The 18,373-nt window shown below is 57.2% G+C and overlaps 1 protein-coding gene across 1 annotated transcript in view; it reads right to left on the bottom strand.

Annotated features, from left to right (window-relative positions):
- Nucleotides 1-14,263: 14,263 nt before the first annotated feature.
- WNT9A (Wnt family member 9A) overlaps nt 14,264-18,373 on the bottom strand; it is a 29,498-nt gene continuing 25,388 nt past the window's right edge. Inside the window, exon 4 of the mRNA XM_030812761.1 lies at nt 14,264-17,592. Coding sequence (XP_030668621.1) covers nt 17,110-17,592 — 483 coding nt within the window. The 3' untranslated portion in view covers nt 14,264-17,109. The remainder of the gene's footprint in view (nt 17,593-18,373) is intronic.

The raw sequence follows: 18,373 nt of genomic DNA, 5'->3' as shown, positions 1-18,373 counted from the left end.
GGGATCCCGGGTGGCGGTGGTGTTCCCTGGAAGGTTCGCTGTGGCTCCCGTCTGTGCCTGAGCTCCCAAGAGCATCTGACCCTCACATTCCACCAGGGGGATAAGAGGGCAGCTCTCACAGGGCCCCAGCCCTGGACTGGGGAGGGTCATTGTCCCCTAAGCCTGGAGGTGCTGTTCAAGGTGGGTGGCTCTGCAGATGCCCCTGTCCGGCCCGGTGGGCAGCCACCCTTCCTGCTGTGAGCCTCAGGCACAGTGCCCACAGCCAGCCCTTCTGTGGGGACGGCAGCCAGAGGCTCAGGAGTGGGGCACAGTCCCTGGCAGCACCTGGACCACTCAACATGGGGTGAGAGGCCCACAAGCCCCGTCATCTTCACACACAAGGCTGCAGGGACTGGTCCGGGGGGCTGGGCACCCCTCAGGGTCACTCCAAAAGCGCCCTGGCTCCAGTCTCTGTGTACCTGGGAGCCTCAGTGCTCCTCCTGGGCTCTGCTCCCTCCTAGACTCGAAACTGCCAGGGCACCCGGGCCCCTCCTCCTAGGATCCCTGCCCCTGGGCAGCCCCTGCCTCACCTCTCCCTTCAGGGCCATCCCTGGGAGGGGTTTGCCCAGCAGCCCCTGGACAGAAGGAGTGGGCCTACTGTCTTCTTTCGTTCATATGGCATTTGAGCATGCATTGGGCCACATGCATTGGCCAGTGTGGAAAAGGAGCCGAGAGGCCAAGTCAGGATGGGGTCTCTGTGCCATGCCAGCAGGGTTCCAGCCTCCTCCCAACCCCATGGTTGCAGATTGGTGGGGTCCTCGAGGAACCAGCATTTCCCAGCTCCCCAGTTCAAGTCACACACTTCGCAGAGATCAGCCCCGCTTCCTCTGGGAGGGCAGTGAGGACTCCTGGGAATAGCGTGGCCCACCCCCACCCCAGGCTGCAAGGGCCCAGATGCCCCCATAAAACCTTCACGACCTCCATGTGGACCTGGGTTTCATATGCTTGTCCCCGATATGTAGGCCTTGTTATTTGGCACTGAGGACGCCCCTGGGGCCCCATAATGTCACTGGCCGCAGACATTCGGTGCCTATTTCCACCATTCAGAGCTGGCCACCCTGCCCAGGCCCTCGCTGTGGGCCAGGTCGGGGGACAGCTTGTTGCTCCTTCCCACTTCCTGTGTGATTCCAGGAGCTCTAGGCCTCTCTGGGCCTTCCAGTGGGCCCCGTGGAAAAAGCTCTGCTCCCAGCTGGCCAGGCCCAAGCTGAATGCCCCTGGAGGGACCCACGCCCACGTTGGAGGCAGGAGACTCAAGCGTTGGAAGTACAGGATCCAAATGCCTGGGGGTCTCCAGCTGCCCATAAAGGAGTCACAGTGACACCTTCTGGCTCCATGCCCGCTTCCCTGGGGAAGGGCCCTGTGGCCAGCATGGTGGGCACTGCCTGCCTGCCCTAGCCAAGCTGCACAGGGGACCCACGCCCGGGGAAGCTGACCACGCCATGGACTGAGGCGCAGGGCCCTACCCAGCACTGCCCCCGGAGGCTGCCAGGGGACTGAAGCTGGAGGAGCCTGGTCTCCATTGCTAGCCACAGAAGAGTCCACACCTCCAGCTCCCGAATTAACCGAGGCCGAGCAGACAGAAGGGAGGGGAGCCGCCAACTCCCAGTGCTAGAACTCCAAGTCCTGCCCGGGCATGGGCTGCCAAGCCTCCCACTGCAGTGGATCCCTTAGGAGGCACTCAGCTCAGCAGCTCATTGGGTTTCCTGTCCCTGTGGCCTGGCCCTGTCACCATTCTTCAGCCCCAAGGTCCTCCTGGCAACTCAGGTCCCTCACACTGGCTCCACACAGTGTCTCCCTGCCTTCCTGGCCTCTGCTCACCGTGCCCACCACCCTCCTTCTCCTCCCTCCTCCTACTCCCTCCCTCTCCCTACTCCCTCCTCCTCCCACCCTCCCCATACTCCCTCCTCCCTCCTCCTACTCCATCCTCCTACTACCTCCTCCCTCCCTCCTCCTCCTGCCTTCTCCCTACTCCCTCCTCCTCCTACTCCCTCCTCTTTCCTCCTGTCTCCTCCTACTACATCCTCCTACTCCCTCCTCCCTCCTCCTACTCCCTCCTCCTCCCACCCTCCCCCTACTCCCTCCTCCTACCTCCTCCCACCCTCCTCCTCTCCCACCCTCCTTCCTCCTCCCTCCTCCCCCCTCCCTCCTCCTCCCCCTCCTCCTCCTCCCTCCCCCCCTCCTCCCTCCTCCCTCCTCCTTCCTCCTCCCTCCTCCCTCCTCCTGCTCCATCCTTCTATTCCCTCTTCCTCCCTCCCTCCTCCTACTCCCTCCTCATCCCTTCTCCCTCCCTCCTTCTACTCCCTTCTCCCTCCTCCTACTCCCTCCTCCCTTCCTGCTCCTCCTTCTCCCTTCCTTCTTATTCCTCCCTCTCCCTTCCTTCTTATTCCTCCCTTTCTCTCCCTCCCTCCCACTCTCCTTCTCCTCCTTTCCTGTTCCTGCCCCTCCCTCCCTCCTCCTCCCTCCTTTTTCCTCCTCCCTCCCTCTTCCTCTTCCCTCCCTCTTCCTCATCCTCCTTCCTTGTTACTCCTCCCTCCCTCTCCCTTTCCCTTCTGCTTCTCCCTTGCCTCCCTCCCTCCTCCTACTTTCCTCCCTCTCCCCTCCCACTCTCTCCCTCCTTCCTAGAGGCTGCTGTCTTCTGCTGCTGTCCTGAGCAGCACAAGACATAACCAGGCCCATGCCCATTTGTCTTTTCACAATGGCAGGCTTTTACTGATGCTATTTCAATTATAAAAGCCACGAGCTGCAAGGAGTTCCCAGGGAGGCAGTGCTCCTTAGTACTTCCAGTTCACCGGGTTGTCAGGGCCGGCACCCAGGCTCAAGCCACCGCACAGGGCAGTAGTTACTGCATACCTCACATCAAAGCACCTTAAGCCATGTGTAATGGTATAGATTAAGCATTCCACAACCAAGTGACACCTAACAGCAAGAGAAACGGGACAGGAAAAGGGGTCAACAATCTGGTCCAAGGAGAGCCACATGGACAAGGAGCATCCTGGCCTGACCCTAATGGATGTCAGCATCTTGCAAAGAAGAGGCCTTGATGTGGCAGAGACTCGGCCTGCGGATGCTGAGTCTGACCATGAGTGACAGCAGGATGGCGTCTGTTACGAAGGCCGCCTCGAGCTGGTGAAGCCCTACTCTTTTTATAGCCACAGAGTCCTTGGTGAGGACGGATGGTAAACAGTGTGCCTGGCTACGCCCTTATCTGGTGGGGGACAGCCTCTGGATTAGGCGAACGTCTGGTCCCTGCTGGCCTGATGCCCTCTCAAGTGCAGGAGGGAGTCTTTTCCTAAGAGGGAGTGACTATGTGAAGAGTGCTGTGCACACCTGTGCAGCTTGTCCCATTCCCCACCCATGCCCGAGCAAACCATGCCAGCCTCCACACGCGCATGCCAGGCCCGTCTTAGTGACCCTGGCACCTGGACTCCCAGCCAGGCTGAGAGAAGCCCACTCCTCCCAGCCCCTCGCCAAGGGGCTGCCTCACCCACAGCCCACAGCCACCTCACCAAGGGTGGCCCACAGCCGCCTCACCAAGGGTGGCACCCTGCAGGTCCCTAGGCCTCCTTCTAGATGTGGCTAACACCTGTTCTGCCATCTTGGGGGCCACTGGCTCAGAGTTACAGGGACATCAAGGCTGCGCTGGCTGTGTGGGGGTCCCTGCCACTCTGTGTGGGCCAAGTGCTTAGAAAGTCCCCAAGGGGCTGGGCACAGTGGCTCATGCCTGTAATCCCAGCATTTTGGGATGCTGAGGCAGGAGGATTGCTTGAGCCCAGGAGTTCGAGAACAGCTTGGACAACATAGTGAGACCCCCATCTCTACAGAAAATTAAAAATTAACTAGGTGCAGTAGCACATGCCTGTGGTCCCATCTACTTGGTAGGCTGAAGTGGGAGGATTGCTTGAGCCCAGGAGTTTGAGGCTGCAGGGAGCTGTGATTACATCACAGCACTCCAGCCTGGGCGACAGAATGAGGCCCTGTCTCTAAAAAATTAAATAAATAAAATAACAGGACCTATGACCATGCCATGGGCCCCTACACTTAAAGAATAAACTGTGTTCTAACTGTGCTACAAGGATTTTCTTTTTCTCCAGCAGCTAAACAAGCACTGGCCTCCAGCTAAGCAACGTTAAGACAACTGCAGCTTACCCAGCTCACAGAGGCTGACTCTCCGACCCCCTGCTCCACCAGCCACGACGGCAGCGTTCACTGGACAGGATACTGACTTCAGGAGCTTTCTCCTGGTGAGAGACCACGACCATGGGCTGGTCCTGGCCAGTTTACAGAGGCTGTGCACTTGAGCACCTCTGAGTCCTGGAAAGACCTAATTGGAATACATTTACATGTGAAGCCTCCACCCCAAGGTAAGCATGCATCACATGTCATGTGCATGTGTGTTCCATGAAGATGTGTGAGGGCCACCCTCATGGATCTCCATAGCGCTCCTGTAGCCTGTGGAATATGTGTGTTTGGCCCCTGGACTGCACACCCTTCTCCATTCTCTGCTTCCTCCCAACCAGCTCCTCCCAACCAGCTCCTCCTCATGGTCTGTGCTGCCCCTGCACGGCTCCCTAGAAGCTGCTCTGGCCATACGCAGGCTGGCCAATGACCTCCAAGGCCCAGTCCACCTGCCAAGTTCTTCCTTCATCATGCTCACCGTCAGTCCCCTTGTCCACAGCCTCTTCCACCATTAGAATGACTTTCAGAAAACCAAAACTAAACAGTATTGATTGGTGTCATGTATTTGTAAAAATCAAGCAAAATATAAATGCACCATGAGAGTAAAACATGACCCCAGATTCCTTCCCTGAGAAGTAAACTGTGCTAATCCTATGTGAAATTTAATCCAGGCCTCCCTCGTGCATTCTATAGGATCCTGGGGTTAACATACAGGCCAAGAGAATTACAGTTTATTTAATTATAGGGCTCCCTTAAATGAATAGTGTTGACTGGAAATATGTTCTTTAAATTATGGGAAGGAAGTAAGGAGAAAAAGAAAGAGGAAAAAAGAAAAAAGAAAGGAAGAAGGGAGGGGGGAAAGAAGAGAAAGAGAGGAAGAAATAAAAGAAGGAAAAGAAAAAAGAGGTGGGGGAAGGAATAAAGGAGAAAAAGAAAATATGAAAGGAAAAATGAAAAAAAGGAAGGGAGGGAAGGAAAAAGAAAACAAGAAAGAAAAAAGAAAGAAGGGTGAGAGGAGGGAGCAAGGAGGGGAGGGAGAAGGGAAGAAGGAAGGGAGGAGAGGAGGAAGGAGGGAAGGAAGGGAGGGAGGAGGGAAGGAGGCGAGGAAAGAGGGAAGGAAGGAGGGAGGGAGAGAAGGAAGGAGGGAAGGAAGGATGGGAGGGAGGAGGGGAGGAAGGAGGGGAGGAGGGAAAGAAGGAGGAGAGGAAGGAGGGGAGGAAGGAGGGAAGGAAGGAGGGGAGGGAGGAGGGGAGGAAGGAGGGGAGGGAGTAGGGGAGGAAGGAGGGAAGGAAGGAGGGGAGGGAGTAGGGGAGGAAGGAGGGAAGGAAGGAGGGAAGGAAAGGGGAGAAAGGAAGGAAGGGAGGAGGGGAGGGAGGAGGCAGGAGGGGAGGAGGAGGGAAGGAAGAAGGAGAGAAAGGAGGGAAGGAATGAAGGGAGGAGGGGAGGGAGGGAAGGCAGGCAAGTGAGGAGATTATCTGGAAGGATCACTGAGGGACCCTGAGGTAAATCTTTAACATGTCAGGTATGTGTTGTTAAACACTCCTTCTTCTGGCTGGGGGCAGTAGCTCATGCCTGTAATCCTTAGCACTTTGGGAGGCCAAGGTGGGTGGATTACGAGGTCAGGAGTTCAAGGCCAGCCTGGCCAACACAGTGAAACTCCGTATCTACTAAAAATATAAAAACTAGTCGGGCGTGGTGGTGGGTGCCTGTAATCTCAGCTACTCGGGAGGCTGGGGCAAGAGAATTGCTTCAACCCAGAAGGCGGAGGTTGCAGTGAGCCAAGATCACACCACTGCACTCCAGCCTGGGTGACAGAGCAAGACTCCGTCTTGGGGGGAGAAAAAAAAGCTTCTTCCATTAAAATAAATGGGAGGATAGGAGCTGAGATAGGAGCCTTTCAGCCCATGCTGGAGGCTCCTGCTGCAGGCAGCCCCAGCCCCAGGCGTCATTGTGCTGGGAAACTGTGACGCTGAGAGGTTTCTGCTCCGTTCCTCCAGGGTTCAGTCCTCGGAGGATGGTAAGTGGGCTCCAACTCACCCACCCTCAGCCCAGCCTCCTCCCTAGATGTCTCCATGTCGAGGTCTTTATTTTTATCTTAACACAAGGACCTGCTTTTTTTTTTGCGCAGAGAGTCACACAGGCTGGCTGTCAGGCCGTGGCTATCCCTGCCTCTCTGCCTCCCTGCCCTGGCTGCAGGGCCAGCCCCGCTGCAGCTGCTGCCCAATTCCCTTCCTCACCACCCAGGGGAGCTGCTCCTTGGGACCTCCAGAATTTCTCTCCTTGGTTTGTGCCCTTGTTTTGTGAAGCACACCCTCAAATCGTTGACTGGAAAAGATGTGAGGGTGATGAACTTTTCTGGAATTTGCCTGCCTGAAAATGTCTTTATTCTAGTTTTTTAAAAGCAAGCTTGGCTAGGCATGGACATCTAGGTTGCAAATGACCCTCCCTACGAGTTTGCAAGGGGCCTCTGCATTTCAGCCCAGCATCCCTGCTGCAGATGACAGGCCTGATACTCCGGGCTTGATGTGCACATCAGTTAGGAATGACTTGGGTGGCAGATGACAGAAAACAGCCAACTCTAGCTTAAACAAACACACTTTCATTTGTTTTAAATCACACACACAACAAAAGCTAGGATTTGGCCTGGCGTGGTGGCTCATGGCTGTAATCCTAGCACTTTGGGAGGTTGAGATGGGAGGATCACTTGAGCCCAGGTGTTTGAGATCAGCCTGGGTAACATGGTACAACCCAGTCTCTACCAAAAATACAAAAATAAGCTGGGCATGGTGGCACCTGCTGTCTTTATAAAACTCATATAAAGCTGGTGCCTGTGGTCCCAGCTACTCGGGAGGCTGAGGTGGGAGAATAGCTTGAACCTAGGAGGTTGAGGCTGCAGTGAACCGAGCTCTCACCACTGCACTCCAGCCTGGGTGACAGAGCCAGACCCTATCTCAAAAAACAAAACAAAACAAAACAAAACAAAACAAAACAAAACAAAACAAAACTAGGGTTCATGCGAGAGCACCATGAGGTCACTGGAGCCTTTTCTATTTTTGCTCTGTCATCCTTAATGGGTCTCTTCCTTACTCATGATCTCAAGACAGTTGCGGTGACTCCACCATCACATCCTGTAGCCTATGCAGGAAATGGGTGCAAGGGAAAAGATGTGCTGAGCAAAATGGGCAGGCTTTCAGCAAAGCTTTGCCTGCTTGCTGGAGAAGAGACCTTCTCGCTGTAGGAATTTATCATGACATCTCATTGTCCAAAAGGGTGTCAAGTGCCCATCGTAGATTCTCCTACAACCAAGGAAAAGCTGACCTATTTTTTTCTCACTAGATTTCTTGGGCTTTATATTTCCAATTTTTATTGAAAATAATTACTTCACTGGCCATATTTTTGTTTTCAGTAGTTTACTTTTTTGTTTTATTGTTCCTTTTTTATAGATCATTTTCTTTTTCTTCTTCTTTTTCTTCTTTTTTTTGGACAGATTTCATTCATATTGCCCAAGCTGGAGTGCAATGGCATGATGTCGGCTCACCACAACCTCCGCCTCCCAGGTTCAAGTGATTGTCCTACCTCAGCCTCCCAAGTAGCTGGGATTACAGGCATGCACCACCATGCCTGACTAATTTTGTATTTGTAGTAGAGACGGGGTTTCTACATGTTGGTCAGGCTGGTCGCGAACTCCCAACCTCAGGTGATCCACCCGCCACGGCCTTCCAAAGTGCTGGGATTACAGGTGTGAGCCACTGTGCCCGGCAGATGATTTTCTTTCTTTCCTTCCTTCCTTCCTTCCTTCCTTTCCTCCCTCCCTCCCTCCCTCCTTCCTTCTTTCCTTCCTTCCTTTTCTTTTCTTCCCTTCCCTTTTTTGAGACAGAGTAGTGGCATGATCTTGGCTCGCTGCAACCTCAACCTCCTGGGTTCAAGCGATTCTTCCACCTCAGCCTCCCAAGTGGCTGGGACTAGCAGCGCCCACCACCTGTAATTTTTAAAAATTTTTGTGCAGAGAAAGGGTCTTGCTATGTTGCCCAGGCTGGTCTTGAACTCCTGGACTCAAGTGATCCTCTGGCCTGGGTCTCCCAAAGTGCTGTGATTACAGGTGTGAGCCACTGCCCTAGATGGTATTTTTTTCCCCAGGCCTTCCTAATGATACTGATTAGAGTTTATTTAAAACTCTTGTCTGCGCCCTGGATTATTTCTGTTTCTTTCAGCATCATTTTTTGGTCTGTCTCCCTGGAGCACTCACATGGACACATAAATCAGACCACATCTCACTTCTGCCTCAAACCCCTGACATCCAGAAAGCAAGGAAGTCCTCAGAGACTCAAAGAATCACAATGGCATTGCATTGAAACACACTGAATTTGAAAGAAGGAAGGACCCACGCACCTTTAGCAATACTAAAAAACAAACACAAATAAGGGAGGGAGAATTTTCTTTCCTGAATGATGACATCTCATCAGTGTAGCAGGGGAAACAGAATGAGAAAGCTGGAAGTGCTGATGTCAGGACTGAAGCAGGAGCATCCGTGGGGCCCAGGAGCATCGCCGTTCAAGGGCAGCTAACTCTTCACCTACCGAAGCAGGCAGTCCGCGAGGATGAGGCACGGCCTTGATTAGAGCCTGGATCCGGGAAAAACACAAAAAGCAAGAGCAGCTCAAAGGAACACCACGGGAGGGAGGATAGGGCAGGACAGTGCAAACGCTGTGGGCCCCAGACCATCCCGTCACGCTGTCACATGTGAAAGGAGAATGCCGATTCGCGTACGGTACCAGATGCCTCCAACTTCCTCTCTAAGGGGCCAAAAAGCAAAAAGACATGCATCTTGTTTTTAGAGACAGAAGAGAAGAGAGATCAAATGACTACAGCTCACGCCGGAACAACGTGGGGGTTAGGGGCGCCAGCCCCCATGCAGTGGAAAATCCCCACCTAAGTTTTGACTTCCTCGGCACTGAACTGCTAACAGCCTCCTGCTGACCGGAAGCCTTGAGGAGAATATGAACAGGTGATTAGCCCGCATTCTGCATTATCTGTGTCACATACTGTGTTCGCACAATACAGCAAGCTAGAGTCTAGAAACGTTAGTGGGAAAATCCCAAGGAAGAGAAAACGTAGTTCCTCTTCCCTGCATGGAATGGATCCTCCTAAAGGCCTTTGTCCTCCTGGTCTTCACGCTGCAAGGCTGAGGAGGAGGAGGGAGGGGACTTGGCCTCACTGTCTCAGAGGTGGCAGAGGCAGGAGAAAATCCGCAAGTAAGGGGCCCACACAGGGCAAATCCATGTTGTTCAAGGGCCAGCTGTAAATGTGAACAGTTGGTGAATCCTGGTGCAGGATGCTGGGCGCCATGGCAGGCAGACCCTCAGGCATCCTGTGACCCCTGTGCCCCAGGCTCTTGCCCTGACCTGCTTCCTGCCCAGCAGAGCAAAGCAGCGGCGCACCCCCCCCCACCCCTGTTGGCAGCTCCACAGACTTCGAGGCCCCTCCTTCCAGCATACTCTCTCCATCACCCCCACCTTGGGAAGTGGAGGAAGCCGCCCCTCAGAGAGGCCCTCCTGGCAGGTTGCTGAGGATGGCCTCGGGGACAGCTCCCAAGGACCCAGGCCCTCCCTCTGACAGGGCACAGTGCCTGGAAGCAGAACCTGCTCCAGGCCAGCCTCAGATGAGACCCTGGCCCTGGCTGACACATCAAAAGACCCCGGGTCTGAGGCCCCAGTCCCCTGAAATGGGTGCTGATAAGCCTGTGTGGGTGAAAACCCGTGCACATGCACTCATCTGCCACCCAGCCCTGGACAGACCCAGGGCACCTGTGAGAGCCACTGCTCCCTTCCACAGCTTAGGACTTGCTGCAGAAGGCAGGGAGGACTGGCTGCAGAGCTAATGCCACCCCTGGAGGCCTGGGCCACGCCCCACCCCAGCCCCTTCCCCTGTCTCTCCCCTCCTCTCCCTCCTCCTCTTTTAACTCCCCTCCTCCATCCTCTCCCCTCTCTCCTCTCCCCTCCTCCTTTCCCCTCCCTCCCTGCTGGGGAGGCCTCGGCCTCTGGCTGGTAAGCACAGCGGGAGCCCCCAGCTGTTGCCATGGATGTGGGCCCAACACAAACACAGGATGCTAGGCTCCCCTGCCAGCCCTGGACCCCCCACCTCCAGTCTGGCCCTGTGCAGGGTTGGGTGGGCAGATGAGGTCATTGCCATGGGAGCCCCCTCCACAGGGCTGCAGGGGGAGTGTTTATTTGGTCTTGTTTCCCTGGCAATCTGCTGGACCCCTGCTCCACTCTGTCCACCATCCACGGGGGCGTTCCGGCAAAGCCGCCCAGCCAGGCCCCGCTGCCCTTGGTGCCTACGCCAGCCCCTCCACCTGGCCTGGCCAGCCCCACAGCAGACCCCTGCCCAGAATCCCAGGCCTCCCAAGGGGTGGATGGGGAAACTAAGGCCCTGGAGCCTGGCAGAGGCAGGACCAGGCAGGGCCAGGACTCTGGTCCCCAGCCTAGGCCCTCTGCAGCCCCCAAAAGTGGCCTGCTCTTTCCCGATCAGCCCCCTGGGCCTGGCTCACCCAAGGCCGCCTCCAGGGAGGTGACAGCTCTGCCCAGCATCCGCTCCTCCAGGGCCAGCCAGCTGCTGTATGCATTGGGCAGTGGGCGGGGAGGGGCTTCCAAGGAGCACAGAGGCTGCAGAGAGAGTGAGCCCAGTGGGGCTTAGAGGAGCAGGGGCTCTAGTGCACGTCAGGGGCACTAAGACAGGCAGCATGGTCCGGGGATGAGATGCAGGACAGATCGAGGCCACCCCCTTGTGAACAGCCACCCCTGGCCACAGGATGAGGCCCACCTACATGAAGAGGCACCAGGAACAGAGTGTGCATGCAGAGAAGGTGAACCCCTGGGACCCCAGGCCCCAATGCAGGGGCTGCAGCCTGCGTAACCAGGTGGGGCAGGGAGTGAGTCTGAGCCTCCCACACCTCCAGACTCCTGCACCCCCGGGCCTCCTGGGCCGCCTCCTTCTACCCTGACAGCAGCTGCCTCAGGAGCTGGCCCCAGATTACCCACAGTGTGCAGCCTGGGCCAGACCCCATGGATGCAGTGAGGACATCATCCTGGGGTCCCTAACAGTTCCCAAGGTCCATGACACAGGAAGGGCAACACAGGACCCCACCACGGCCTGTCTGGGCTCTGGGGCGCCAGACTCACTCTTTGCACCCTCCCCTCCTCCTCCTCCTCCGTGTCCTTCCTCTTCCCTCCTCTCCTTCATCACCTCCCCTACTCCTTCTCCCACCCTTCCCCCTCCTCCTCTCCACTTTCTCCCTCCGTCTCTGAAGTCAGCCTGGAAGGCCAGGCAGGATCCCACCCAAACCTTCCTGCTGCACACCCCAGGCCCTTCTGAGACATTACCTAACCGCGCCTTCTTACCTAATCCCCTAGCCATCCCTTGCCGCCGCCTGGAGTGGAGCCAGATGCCTGCCACCGCCCCAGCCGCCCGGGCCCAACCAGCCTGGGCTCAAGCCTGGGCTTGCCTCTGGCCACCTGTGTGTCCTGGGCCTGTCTCCCACCTGCGAATGGCACCTGAGACTGCTTGGCTAAAGTAGCTCCACGCCCTGTGGGCCCTGCTTTCCTCACCCCCGCGAGCCAAGATGGGGATGCCCTGTCGTCTGGAAACTGCCCAGGAGCATCTGACCTGTGCTCGAGCAGGTGGGGAAGCACCTCGTGGATTCTAAGGTGTCTCCCCCCACCTGGTGGATGTCGTTGGACAGCGTGGGCCCAGGGCCAGTGGGAGCTTGTCAGCTGGAGGAGACCAGAGTGGGGTTAGGGGCCAGGCCTCAATCACCCAGGAAAGGCGAGGTAGGAGGCTAGAAAGGAGATGAGCTATGGCTCAGCACACACCTACAGCACTCAGTCACATGTGTGCATGCAGAGACAGATGCATGACACAGACATATGGACACGTGCATGCATGTGCATGCACCCACATGGACACAAACACCTGTGTGCAGAGACACACATGCACCTGTGTGCAGAGACACACGACACAGATTCATGCACACACACATGCACACATATTAAGGTAGCTGCATGAATCCAGCCACACATATGCACACATACATGCACTCGCACATGTAGACAGATACACGGACCCAGCCATACATACATACTTGAAGAGACACACACAGACACAGATGCATAGGCCTAGCCATATACGTGGATGCATGCAGACACACAAAAGATACACATATGTATGCACATGCATGCACAGACACCAATGCATGGAACCAGCCACACACATGCATGCAGACACACTCGAGACAGACATGCACACATGGACACAAATGCATGGAGTTAGCCACATATATGCATGCACACATGTGGACACATGCACAGACCCAGCCACATGTATGCATGGAGACACGTGCACAACACACACATGCATGCTCACATGTGGACAACACAAACCCAGCCACACACACATGCATGCTTGCATATAAATGCACACAGACATGTGGACACATGCACAGGTACACAATACCTGCAGACACAGATGCACTGACATGCAGACCCACACGAATCCAACCTCACACACACACATGTGCAGATGCAGACCAGACACACAGAGCATCCACCATACACAGGGAACCCTAGCCCACACAACTGGACCCAGGACAAAGGGGGAGGGTTGGCTGTGCACAGTGGCCTGTCCAGCCAGTCCACCCACCAGCGACTTGTCTCCTCAGCAGCCTGGCCCCCGCCTGCCTGTCGCCTGCACCCGGATTGAATTCAGCTATGGTTTCACTGCTGTCACTCAGAAGAATGGTCTCATTCAGGCCACCTGCTCCCTGGCTGGACAGCTCACATCCCCCTCCCGCGTGGGCACAGAGGCCCAAGCCCCTGACCACCCTGCCCTCCAGAGGCCTGTCCCTCCAGGCAGAGCTATCCAGTGTGGCTTCACCCAGCAGTGGCCAGAGGCTGAGGGCCAGGGGCCGGCACCAGGAAGCCCCCACCGGCCTCTTAGTAGGAGCTGTGGCCATGGGTCTGGAAAGGAAGCCTGGACTGTTCCCATCAGGGAGATAATCCCACATTCCTCAGTGGGCAGCCCCTCCCTCCCCGGTGCTGTGGTGGGCGTGGACCTGGATGTCCGGGAGGGCACAGACCAGACGCAAGGTGGCAGGAGAGGGGCAGGCAGGGTCTGGAAGGGCCAGTGAGGGGTTTCCTGCAGGGCATGTTGCAGCAGTGGGGGACCCACGACATGGGCTCAGAAGGGTGATGGAGGTGAGAGGAGGGTGAGGACTGTGGGCTGGGAACCGGCTCCGAGTCAGGGAGGTGAGGGGCTGTGCCCAGAAGACCCCAGATGCAGGGCAGGGGGATGATGAGGCCCTGCCGGGGACCCAGCACTACAAGAGTGAGGGGCCTCCTTCAGCAAGAGGCTGTAGGCAGGGGTGGGATGGAGCTAGGTGTCTGAGAAGACGGGGCTGGACAGGGCTTCCTATGGCACCTCAGGCTCTCCAGCCTGGACATGGGAAGCACAGAGACCAGGGTCAGCTGGGGCCATACACGCAGCCTGGAGATGCCTGCCCAACAAAGGTGCCCAATGTGGCTGGGAGATGGGGCTTCTCCCCTGGGGTTCCTTCTTAGGTCCTCCTCCTCCCAACGGCCCTCCTCCCCAGGGCTCTCATCCTCCTCCCCAGGTCCTCCTCTTCCTCAGGGCTGTCCTCCTCAGGTCCTCCTTCTCCCCAGGGCCCTCCTCCTCCCCAGGGCCCTCCTCTTCCCCAAGTCCTCTTCCCAAGGGCCCTCCTCTTCCCCAGGCCCTCCTCTCCAGGGTCCTCCTCCTCCCCAGGGTCCTCCTTCGTGGATACCCCTTTTCCCGAAAACCTCCCCCTTCCTCCTCCTCCCTGGTCCCTCCTCCCAATTTCTCCTTCTTCCCAGGCACACCTCCCCGAGCCCACCTCCTCTCCAACCCTCTTTCTTGTCCTCCTCCTCGCAGAGGCCAACTCCTAGGCCTCCTCCTCAGGCCCTCCTCCTCGTCCCAGGCCTACAGAAGCCCCTGTGAAGGCAGCAGACTGAGATGAGGCTATAATTTAAAATACATTTATTTAGTGTTTCCATTTGTTTCTGGTTCTGTGACACAAAGCTGTTAAATAAATACATTCTCCACAGTCCCTCTGGGACGGGCCACACAGATGAGGTAGAGAAATCATTGCACCCACGGAGACTCGGAGCACAGACAGGGCCCCTCCCACCCACCCACACCTGGCCAGAAGCCACCTGGGGGTCCAGGTCCCTCGTGGCAGGGCCCGGTGCACAGAAGGTGGCTGGGATCCTCTGGCCAAGGAGCGGGCTAAACCCCTCCCAACAGCCCTTTCTCCTCTACTGCCCCTCTGAAGAGAAGCGCATGAAACAGGAGGCTCCGGCTGAGTGGCCTCTTCATCCAGCAACACATTCGAATATATATGTGTAACCAGCTAGCAGACATTTTTGGTCTGCCTTGTTTAAAAAAATACTTTTCTGAATATTTATGACATAGAGCTAAATGTGGTATTTGATTAAAAATAAAAACCTTCCTCTGACTTGACGCCCTTCATAGACCCAATAGTGACTGAGTGACAGTCTTGTCATGTCATGAGGGTGTGGCCAGCTATGCTGCTCAGGGTCCAGTGGATGCGGACACTGCAGAGGGCACGGGCTACCACCCCCACCGCTTCTAGCCAGGCTTCACCAGGCAAAGGACAAACCCAGCGTCTTGCACCCACACTGTGGTATGGGGATGCAGCTGCAGGCACGTGTCAGGGTGCTCTCTGAACCACAGGAGAATAAAGGTTCTTATGTACTATAACACAGGGACGGCGGAGACCCACAGCAACATAAATAGGTTTTCTTTTAAAAACGCAGACACCCCGGCTTTCTGGAGACCTTGGGGCTCTGAGACACCTATTCACTCAGTAGTTCCTGTATCCATACCAGCAACCCACCCAGAACCCAGCCCACAGCCATCAGGACACCCACAAGATGGAGCCCAGGGCGAGAGGCTCTGGGAACCTAAGGCACCGCCATGCCACTGACAGCACAGCACGGCCAAGCTGACCACGCCAGTACACACACACACACACACACACACACACACACACACACACACCACGCCAGCACGCATTTACACAACACATGCTTACACACATTAACCACGCCAGCACACACGCACTCACAACACACGCACACGTATGCACACTGACCGCGCCAGCACACACACTCTCACAACACACACACACACACACTACACCCTCAAACCAAGCCAGGTCAGTGCAGGTCACCCTGTCCCCAGCACACACAACAGCAGGGCCATAAAGCATGGCGTTCCATGGCCAGATGCGAGCCCAAGACTGCCTCCACCGCATCTGTCCCAATCTGTCCCCCAGTGACACAAAGCAAGCAGCTTCCTCATGACATGACATGAACCAATCAAAGGACTGCCCTGCCCCCTCACCATGCCCACCCCTTCCCACCACCCCCAGCCCGAGAATCCGCACCGAGCTGCCTGGAGGCCGGGCCGTCTGCCCACAGGGTGCAGGGCAGGGGCCGCCGGCTGGCCCACCACATGGCAGTGGCTGGCTGGCATGGGGTGGGGGGAGCTGGCTTCCAGAAGCCCCAAGGGCTGTGGCCAGACGCAGCTCACTGTATTTCCTTAACTACACACATCTATCTCGATTTAGTGGTTTCAAACGACTAAGCAGATCAGAGGCAGGGTTAGGAGGGAACATGTCAGGGACAGAAGGCGGGGCCCTCCCAGACTGGGGCTTGGCCGAGAGCGGGTAGCTGCAGCCCGGGAGGTGGCAGGGATGGAGAAAATAATAATTATTATATTAGTTAAATAATCATAATAATTTAAAAGTCACTGATATTTACTCCAAAGAGAAGTGCTCAATGTCAGAGGTCGGCAGTGTCCCCCGAGCCTGGGCACCTGCATGGCTGGGCCCTGGGAGTGCAGAACAGGCTGCGTCCTCTTCTAGTGGTTTGAGTCTCTGAAGACAGTGCTGGTGTTGGGGCAGCCTGGGCCAGGCCAGTCCCCAACGGGTGGCCCACACGGAGGCCACATGGTCACCAAGGTGCACCTGCCACCCATGCCTCAGAGGAGGTGGGGAGGGAAAGCCAATGGATTGGCATAGGGAGCCGCTTCCCAGGAACTGGTGTGTTAGGGATGGGAGAAAGCTCAGAAAGCATTGGTACAATGCTCTCGGGTCAGAGGGAGGAAGCTGAGGCCCAGAGCTCAAGCAGAGAGGTTGCATACGCCAGACCAGAGCCAACTCCCGCCTCTGGGTCCTGGAGAGGGGGAGACACAGGGCTTGGACAGCCAACCCAGAGGACCCCCGGCACCCTGCTCCAACTGTACGCCCCAACATGCTAGAAAAGCCCCTCAGTCCTTGCAGGTGTAGACCTCTCACGCTGCATGCATGGCCCTCACCCTGCATAGCAGGGTTGGCCAGGCCCAGGGACTCGTCCCTTGCAGGTGTAGACCTTCTCACACTGTGTGCAATGCCTGCACTCTGAGCAGCAGGGCTGACTGGGCCCAGGGCCTCAGCCCTCGCAGGTGTACACTCCTCACACCGTGTGCAATGCCTGCGCCATGTGCAGCAGGGCTGGCTGGGCCCAGGGATTCAGCCTTGGCAGGTGTAGGCCCATTCATGCTCTGTGCAATGCCTGCACCCCATGCAGCTAGGACTGAGCCCAGGAACTCACCCCAGGCTGCTAGGGCTGAGTCCAGGGACTCAGCCCATGCAGGTGTAGACCCATTCACACTGTGTGCAATGCCTGTACCCCACGCAGCTGGGCTGGTCGAGCCCAGGAACTCAGCCTGTGCAGGTGTAGACCCTTCGCATCGTGTGCAATGCCTGCACCCTGTGCAGCAGGGCTGGCGGGGCCTGGGAACTCAGCCCTTGCAGGTGTAGACCTCCTCACGCTGCGTGCACTGCCTGCACTCCACATAGCAGCACCAACGCACCTGGCACTGGCAGGGCCTCGTCACCACCCGGCTCTGTGTGTTATGGCCACGGCCACAGCAGATGCTCTCACAGTTCTTCTCGCGGTGGCACCTACGGCCAGCGGTGCCCGGGGAGAAGCGGCCGGCCAGGCAGAAGCTAGGCGAGTCGTCCAGGTGCACCAGCTCTGGAGTACGGGGCAGTGGGTCGCTGCCGCCTACCCCCGAGGCACGGCCCCGTGGTGGGGAGATGGCGCCTGCCTCACCGGCAGCTTCGTTGGTGGTGCTGCCCACCTTGAGTGCCGTCTCATACTTGTGCTTCAGATGCTTGCCCACCTCATGGAAAGGCGCCAACTGCCGCCAGCAGGTCCGCACCGTGCATGAGCCTGACACACCGTGGCACTTGCAGGTGGTCTCCACCCCAGCCTTGATCACCTGGCAGGAGGGCACGGGAGGGAGGGCAGTGTGAGGGCTGTGCAGGTGGGCCCAGTGAGCAGACCCTGCCCCTGACCCCCAGAGGGACCCCACACCCCCACCCAGTCCCAGGCCCTGCTGGCGGGCATCACCACTGCACATCTCACATCCAGCTCAGTCTCCCGGCTCGTGGGGCTGCCTTACCTCCTCCAGGCTGCCGACTGCCCAGGACAGAAGCTCCAGGGCCGGCACCTCAGCCCCCAGGGTGGCCACCCTTGCATCTCCACAAGGGGAGGTTCCTGCCTGATGTCCACTCTGCGTCAGGGGCTGCCCTCAGCAGGGGCTGGACCTTCTGCCCCCATGCCCACAATCCCAGTCCTGCCAGGACTTCACATCTGCTCTCAGCACACAGCTCGCTGGACAGGTGAGGACAAATGTGACCTCATCTAGTGGTGTATGTCTGAGCTGACCGTGACCTCCCTACCCCTAGTATCGGGAACCAGGTGCTATTGCATACGCAGACGCGACCCCCAACCCACAAGTGCTGAGGATCAGCCTGCTGGGGGGCCAGTGAAGGCACCGCAGGAGCAGGGAGGCCCACGCTGCAGGGGAGAGGGGCTCCTGGGGAAGAGAGAGCTCCTTATACCACAGGAGAGTGTCCAGTCTGGCCCCAGAGTGGGGTGCACCCCTCACCCACAGCAAGGAGGGCCAGGTACCCACAATCCATACTGGGGGCTGCCACAGAAGCCTGGCTGGGCCTGCCCCCTCCCAGGACTTAGGGCCCCACCTGCAAAGACAGGCC

This window comes from Nomascus leucogenys, chromosome 5, assembly GCF_006542625.1.
Source record: "Nomascus leucogenys isolate Asia chromosome 5, Asia_NLE_v1, whole genome shotgun sequence".
Classification (NCBI taxonomy): Eukaryota; Metazoa; Chordata; class Mammalia; order Primates; family Hylobatidae; genus Nomascus; species Nomascus leucogenys.
Note: the sequence above shows the minus strand (reverse complement) of the source record. Positions and strands in the feature narration are given on the sequence as shown.